The sequence below is a fragment of the Gallinula chloropus genome (genome assembly GCF_964237585.1).
Source record: "Gallinula chloropus genome assembly, contig: HAP1_SCAFFOLD_824, whole genome shotgun sequence".
Taxonomy (NCBI): Eukaryota; Metazoa; Chordata; class Aves; order Gruiformes; family Rallidae; genus Gallinula; species Gallinula chloropus.
Window position 1 is genome coordinate 1 of NW_028168749.1, and position 8,104 is coordinate 8,104.

Sequence of the window (8,104 nt, forward strand, 5' to 3'; positions counted from 1 at the left end):
CCCCCCAGGCTGCTCCTTCACTTCCTCCCCCCCCACACCCCCTGTGAACCTTGCACGCTCAGCCTTGCACGCGCATGTGTGCTGACACGTTTGCACACGCGTGTGCAACACCCCCACCCCCCGTCCCCCTGTCCCCCCATCCAACCCCCCCCCAGGCTGCTCCTTCCCTTTGCCCCCCCATGAGCCTTGCACGCTCAGCCTTGCACACGCATGTGCACTAACATGCTTACACACACATGTGCGCTGACACACTTGCACACACGTGTGCAACACCCCCACCCCCGTCATCCCCTCCCCCTGTCCCCTCCATCCAACCCCCCCCAGGCTGCTCCTTCCCTTCCCCCCCCTCCATGACCCTTGCACACTCAGCTTTGCACACGCGTGTGCACCGACACGGGGTGGATGTGTGTCCATTGGGGGGGTGGGGGGTTGGGGGGGGGAGTTTTGGGGGGCTGAGGGGGGTGTTTTTAAGGGGGGGGGTAGTTTTGGGGGGGGGTGTTGTGGCCACACCAGTGAGTCACCCGGCGGTGGGTGCGCGTGTCGCCGCGTGTGACGTGTGAGCGTGAGTCAGCGCGTGTGAAAACGGGGGGAGGGGGGTGAGGGGGGGGGAGGGCAGAGAGAGCGCACACGCGTGTGTGTGAGTGCACATGGGCAGTGTGCACGAGGATGGGGGGGCTTGTGTGACAGCCTCGTGCGAGGCTCTTGTGCGAGGCCCCTCGTGTGAGATCCTCGTGCAAGGCCCTGGTGCAAGGTCCTCATGCAAGACCCTGGTGCAAGGTGCTTGTGCGAGGCTCTTGTGCAAGGCCCTCGTGCAAGACCCTGGTGCAAGGCCCTGGTGCAAGGCCCTGGTGCAAGGCTCTTGTGCAAGGCCCTGGTGCAAGGCTCTTGTGCAAAGCTCTTGTGCAAGGCTCTTGTGCAAGGCCCTGGTGCAAGGTGCTTGTGTGAGGCTCTTGTGCAAAGCTCTTGTGCAAGGCCCTCGTGCAAGGCCCTGGTGCAAGGCTCTTGTGCAAGGCCCTGGTGCAAGGTGCTTGTGTGAGGCTCTTGTGCAAAGCTCTTGTGCAAGGCCCTCGTGCAAGGCCCTGGTGCAAGGCTCTTGTGCAAGGCCCTGGTGCAAGGTGCTTGTGCGAGGCTCTTGTGCAAAGCTCTTGTGCAAGGCCCTGGTGCAATGCCCTGGTGCAAGGCTCTTGTGCAAGGCCCTGGTGCAAGGTGCTTGTGCAAGCTTCTTGTACGAGGCTCTTGTGCAAGGCTCTTGTGCAAGGCCCTCGTGCAAGACCCTGGTGCAAGGCTCTTGTGCAAGGCCCTGGTGTGAGGCCCTGGTGCAAGGTGCTTGTGCAAGGTTCTTGTACAAGGCTCTTGTGCAAGGCCCTCGTGTGAGATCCTCATGCAAGACCCTCGTGCAAGGCCCTTGTGCAAGGCCCTGGTGCAAGGTGCTTGTGCAAGGCCCTGGTGCAAGGCTCTTGTGCAAGGCCCTGGTGCAAGGCCCTGGTACGAGGCTCTTGTGCAAGGCCCTGGTGCAAAGCTCTTGTGCAAGGCTCTTGTGCAAGGCCCTCGTGCAAGGCCCTGGTGCGAGGCGTCCCCCCGTGTCTCCGCAGCTCCTGGCCACGTGTGTGTCGCCGTCACCGTCGTCACCGTCACCGTGTGTCCCCCCCCCACCTCCAGCCCCCGCACCTGGGGGGGCAGCGCTGGGACCCTCCCCCGGAGCCCCGGGGGTGTAGGGGGGGGGGGTGGGGGTGGGGGACACCCCCCACATCTGGGTCCCCAAAGAAGCTGGGGGGGGGGGTTGGGGTGTCAGCTGGGGGGGTCTGTACTCCTGGGGTCCCCCCCCCCGGCAGCAGGGGGGGTGTAGGGGTTGAATTTGGGGGGTCCTGAATATTGGGGTGACCCCCCCCCCCATTCCCTACCCCCGTCACCCCTCTGCTGAGCTCCTGGGGACCCCCGAACTCCTGGGGGGACCCCCTGCACCCCACCACCTCCCCCTGAGCTCCTGGGGACCGACCACCCCCCAACCACCTGGGGAACACCCCTGTACCTCATAACCCCCCCCAAACATCTGGGGACCCCCCCCCTGCACCCCATAACCCCCCCAAACCACCTGGGGACCCCCCTGTACCCCATAAACCCCCCAAACACCTGGGGACCTCCCTGTACCCCATAACCCCCCCCAAACCACCTGGGGACCCCCCCCTGCACCCCATAAGCCCCCCCAAACCACCTGGGGACCCCCCCTGCACCCCATAACCCCCTGAAACCACCTGGCGACCCCCCCTGCACCCCATAACCCCCCCAAACACCACTTGGGGACCCCCCCTCACCTCCACCCCTGCCTGGGGACCCCCCTTCACCCCATAACCCCCCCAAACCACCTGGGGACCCTCCCCATACCCCATAACCCCCCCAAACACCACTTGGGGACCCCCTCACCCCCTCCTCACCCCCACCCCTGCCTGGGGACCCCCCCCTGCACCCCACAACCCCCCCAAACACCACCTGAGGGCCCCCCCCTTCACCCCATTAATCACCCAAACACCACTTGGGGACCCCCCCTTGCACCCCATTAACCCCCCCAAACACCACTTGGGGACCCCCCACCCCCCCCCTCACCCTCACCCCTGCCTTGGGACCCCCCCCTGCACCCCATAACCCCCCCAAACACCACTTGGGGACCCCCCCTCACCCCCATCCCTGCCTGGGGACCCCTTCCCCTGCACCCTACAACCCCCTCAAACACCACTTGGGGACCCCCCACCCCCCCCTCACCCCCACCCCTGCCTGGGGGGTGCCCCTTTCCCCCCTTCCAGTCTCTGGCTGGTCCCTGGGTCTATTTTTGGGGGGGGTGGTGGGGGGGGGTCTTTACACCCCCACAACTCTCCTGAGCCGGGACAGCAGGGGGGTTGGGTGGGTGGGTGGGTGGTGTGGGGGGGTCTGTGTGTGTGTGTGACCATCCCACCCCCCCACCTTGGACCCCTCCCCGCGCCCCCCCGGGCTGCTGCCCGGCGCCCGCCTCAGGCTGGAGTCGCTGAAGCGCTGGAATGGGGAGGGGGTGGTGTGGTGCGAGCGGGGGGTGCAGGTGCTGCTCACCACCGTGGGCGCCTTCGCCGCCTTCGGCCTCATGACCATCGCCATCGGCACCGACTACTGGCTGTACGCCCGCGCCTTCATCTGCAACACCAGCAACGCCTCGGGCGAGGACGCGGCGCACCGCGACCGCCGCGACCCCGGCGGCCTCACCCACTCGGGGCTCTGGAGGATCTGCTGCCTCGAAGGTGGGGACAGGGGGCACCTGTGGTGGTGGTGGTGGCAGCCTGGGGAGGGGGGGTCTCCTGTCTCCACAGTGGCCCCAGACCATGGGGTCCCCCATCCCATGGGGTCTCATGTCCCCATGATGTCCCCAGACCATGGGGTCCCCATCCCCATTGGGTCCCCAGCCCATGGGGTCCCCATCCCCATGATGTCCCCATCCCATGGTAACCCCATCCCCATGGTAACCCCATCTCTTGGTGTCCCCATCCCATGGTGACCCCATCCCATGGTGACCCCATCCCCATGGTAACCCCATCTCTTGGTGTGCCCATCCCATGGTGACCCCATCCCCATGGTGACCCCATCCCCATGGTAACCCCATCTCTTGGTGTCCCCATCCTATGGGGTCCCCATCCCCCTGATGTCCCCAGCCCATGGGGTCCCCATCCCATGGTGTCCCCATCCCCATGGTAACCCCATCTCTTGGTGTCCCCATCCCATGGGGTCCCCATCCCCATAGTAACCCCATCTCTTGGTGTCCCCATCCTACGGGGTCCCCATCCCCATGGGGTCCCCATCCCCCTGATGTCCCCATCCCATGGGGTCCCCATCCCATGGGGTCTCCTGTCCCCACAGTGGCCCCAGCCCATGGGGTCCCCATCCCATGGGGTCCCTGTGCCCCCGATGTCCCCAGCCCATGGGGTCTCCTGTCCCCCGATGTCCCCATCTCATGAGGTCCCCTGTCCCCTTGGTGTCCCCATCCCATGGGGTCTCCTGTCCCCACAGTGTCCCCAGCCCATGGGGTCCCCTTCCCATGGGATCCTCATCCCCCTGATGTCCCCAGCCCATGGGGTCCCCAGCCCATGGGGTCTCCTGTCCCCACAGTGGCCCCAGCCCATGGGGTCCCTGTGCCCCTGATGTCCCCAGCCCATGGGGTCCCCTTCCCATGGGGTCCCTGTGCCCCTGATGTCCCCAGCCCATGGGGGTCCTCATCCCATGGGGTCTCCTGTCCCCATGATGTCCCCAGCCCATGGGGTCTCCTGTCCCCCTGATGTCCCCATGGTGACCCCATCCCCATGGGGTCCACATCCCTTGGTGTCCCCATCCCCATGGTGTTCCCATCCCATGGGATCCTCCTCCTGTAGTGTCCCCATCCCCATGGTGACCCCATCCCCATGGTGGCCCCATCCTGTGGTGTCCCCATGGTATCCCCATCCCATGGTGTCCTCATCCTTTGATGTCCCCATCCCATGGTGTCCCCATCCCCATGGTGACCCCATCTCTTGGTGTCCCCACGGTGTCCCCATCCCCCGGTGTCCCCTGATGTCGTCCCTCCCATGACATCTCCACCCTATGGTGTCCCCATCCCCCGGTGTCCCCACGGTGTCCCCATCCCAGGCTGTCCCCACCCCCCGGTGTCCCCACGTCCCCCCACCCCCGGTGACACCCGCCGTGTCCCCGCAGGGCTGAAGCGGGGGCTGTGCCTGAAGATCAACCACTTCCCCGAGGACATGGAGTACGACCACGACAGCGCCGAGTACCTGCTGCGTGAGTGTCCCCGGCAACCGCCCCGCCATCGCCATGGCAACCGCCCCTCAGCATCCCAGCAACCGCCCCGCCATCGCCATGGCAACCGCCCCTCAGCATCCCAGCAACCGCCCCGCCATCGCCATGGCAACCAGCCCCTGCACCCCCAGGAACCACCCTGCCATTGCCATGGCAACCAGCCCTCAGCATCCCAGCAACCGCCCCACCATCGCCATGGCAACCACCCCTCAGCATCCCAGCAACCGCCCCGCCATTGCCATGGCAACTGCCCTGCCATCACCATGGCAACCGCCCCTCAGCACCCCGGCAACCACCCTGCCATCACCATGGCAACCTCCCCAGCAACTGCCCAGCCATCACCATGGCAACCACCCTGGCACCCCAGCAACTGCCCACCATCACCATGGCAACTGCTCCTCAGCACCCCAGCAACTGCCCAGCCATCACCATGGCAACCACCCTGGCACCCCGGCAACCTCCCTGGCATCGCCATGGCAACTGCCCCTCAGCATCCCAGCAACCGCCCCGCCATCGCCATGGCAACCATCCCCTGCACCCCCAGGACCCCCCCTGCCATCACCATGGCAACCGCCCCAGCAACTGCCCAGCCATCACCATGGCAACCACCCCAGCACCCCAGCACCTGCCCTGCCATCTCCATGGCAACCACCATAGCACCCTGGCAACTGCCCTGCCATCGCCCTGACAACCGCCATGTCCAGGCATCACCCTGGCATCACCCCAGCAACCACTATGGTATTGCCATGGCAACCGCCCCAGCATCCTCACAGTGATGCCTTGACAACTGGCTTGGCATCACCATGGCAACCGCTATGGTATTGCCATGGCAACCGCCCACATCCTCACAGTGATGCCTTGACAACCGGCTTGGCATCGCCTTGGCAACAGCTGTGGTATTGCCATGGCAACCGCCCCAGCATCCTCACAGTGATGCCTTGACAACTGGCTTGGCATCACCCTAGCAACCGCTATGGTGTTGCCATGGCAACCGCCCACATCCTCACAGTGATGCCTTGACAACCAGCTTGGCATCACCTTGGCAACTGCTGTGGTGTTGCCATGGCAACCGCCCACATCCTCACAGTGATGCCTTGACAACCAGCTTGGCATCACCTTGGCAACCGCTATGGTATTGCCATGGCAACCGTCCACATCCTCATGGTGATGCCTTGATAACCAGCTTGACATCACCTTGGCAACCTCTGTGGTATTGCCATGGCAACAGCCCCAGCATCCTCACGGTGATGCCTTGACAACCAGCTTGGCATCGCCTTGGCAACAGCTGTGGTACTGCCATGGCAACCGCCCCAGCATCCTCACAGTGATGCCTTGACAACCAGCTTGGCATCACCATGGCAACCAGGCTGCCCTCATCCCAGTGTTGCCCCGGCAACCGCTCCAGCATCACCCCAGCAACAGCCACTGCCATGGCAACGCATCCCCTAGCAATGAGAGTCCCATGGCAACGCCCCTCCCCTAGCAACAGGGATGGGGGGTGGGTGTCTCAGTGTTCTGCCTCCTGATTGGCCACTGGCCTCAGAGCAGCGGAAGGGCCTGCATTCTGATTGGCCGGTGGTCTAACCCCCAGCGAGCGCATGCCCGCTTCCGATTGGCTGTGTCTCCAGGCAGGATCTGATTGGCTGGATCCTCCACTGGCCCTGCAGCCATTGGTTAGCAGCCCTGGAGATCCTTCCCTCTGATTGGCTACTTCCCCACGCGCTCTCCCATTGGCCGATCCCTCGCGCTACATCCCCGCGTTCTGATTGGCTGCTGTTCTGGGGGCTCCTATTGGCTGTCTCTAACCGGGGGGGGGGTCTGGGGGGGGGTCCCCACAGGGGTGGTCCGGGCCTCCAGCATCTTCCCGATCCTGAGCGCGGTGCTGCTGCTGCTGGGGGGGGTCTGCGTGGCCGCCAGCCGCCTGCGCCGCGCGCGCACCAGCCTCGTCCTGGGCGCCGGCATCCTCTTCGTCGCCGCCGGTCAGTGATGGGGGGGGGGGGAATTGTGGGGGAGGGGGGGGGGTCTTGGGGTGCCCCATGTCCCATCTGTCTCTTGAGTCAGGAGGGTGGGGAAGGTTGGGGGGTGGGGGGAGGGTCTCTGTGTCACCCCACCCCCACCCCAGGCACGGAGAGGGTGGGGGGGGTCCCCAAAATCCAGGAGGGATTTGGGGGGGGTGGGGGGGCTGAGCACAGGAACCACCAGTGGAGAGGAAGGGGGAATCCCAGGGGGGTCACCTGGATCCCAGGGAGGTGTTGGAGGGAGTGGGGGGGGGGTCCCCTGGATCCCAAGGGGTTCCCTGAATGAATGGGGGGGGTCCCCTAAACACCAGAGGGACCCCAAGGGGGGGGGGGCTCCCCTAAATCCCAGGGTACCCAGGTTGGGGAGGGGGTCTCCAAAACTCCAGGGAGATCCTGGGTTGGGGGGGTCCCCTAAACCCCAGAGGGAGTGGGGGGGATACCCCTAAACCCCAGGGTATCCCAGGTAAGGGGGGGGGGCCTTAGACCACAGAGGGGGCAGGGGGGGCTCCCCTTAACCCCAGAGGGACCCAGAGGGGGTGGGGAGGGGGTACCCCTAAACCCCAGGGGGACCCCATGGTGAAGCCACAGCTGATCTTTGACCCACCCCGTCCTCCATCCCCCATCCCCCACCCCCATCCCCCACCCCCATCCCCCATCCCATCCTCCACCCCCCACCCCCTCCTCCCCCAACCATCCCCTGCATCCCTTCCCTGTCCCCCTCCCCCACCCCATCCCCTATCCCCACCCCATCCTCCATCCCCAATCGCATCACCCACCCCCATCACCCACCCATCCTCCACCCTCCACCCCATCCTCCATCTCCCACCCCACCCTTCCCCACCAACCACCCCCTGCATCCCTTCCCCATCCCCCACCCCATCCTCCACCCCCCACCCTCATCCCCCACCCCATCCTCCACCCCCCACCCCATCCTCATCCCATCCCCCACCCCATCCACCCCCAACCACCCCGCATCCCTTCCCCACCCCCATCCCCCACCCCATCCCCCCCCTCCTCCCCCCCAACCACCCCCTGCATCCCTTCCTCATCCCCATCCTCCATCCCCCACCCCCTCCTCCCCCACCAACCACCCCCTGCATCCCTTCCCCATCCTCCACCCCCCACCCCATCCCCCATCCCCCACCCCATCCCCATCCCCCACCTCCCACCCCATCCCCATCCCCACCCCATCCTCCACCCCCCACCCCATCCCACCCCCACCCCATCCCCATCCCCCACCCCATCCTCCCCCAACCACTCCCCACATCCCTTCCCCATCC

The 8,104-nt window shown here is 65.9% G+C and overlaps 1 protein-coding gene across 1 annotated transcript; it reads left to right on the forward strand.

The window, feature by feature from the left end:
- Positions 1-3,006: 3,006 nt before the first annotated feature.
- Positions 3,007-6,785, forward strand: LOC311204202 (voltage-dependent calcium channel gamma-8 subunit-like; the record flags this gene model as incomplete). The annotated part of the gene is made up of 3 exons (XM_084280660.1): positions 3,007-3,263; positions 4,705-4,788; positions 6,645-6,785. Coding segments are annotated over 3 exons (482 nt in total), but the record flags the coding sequence as incomplete, so codon positions are not given.
- Positions 6,786-8,104: the final 1,319 nt, after the last annotated feature.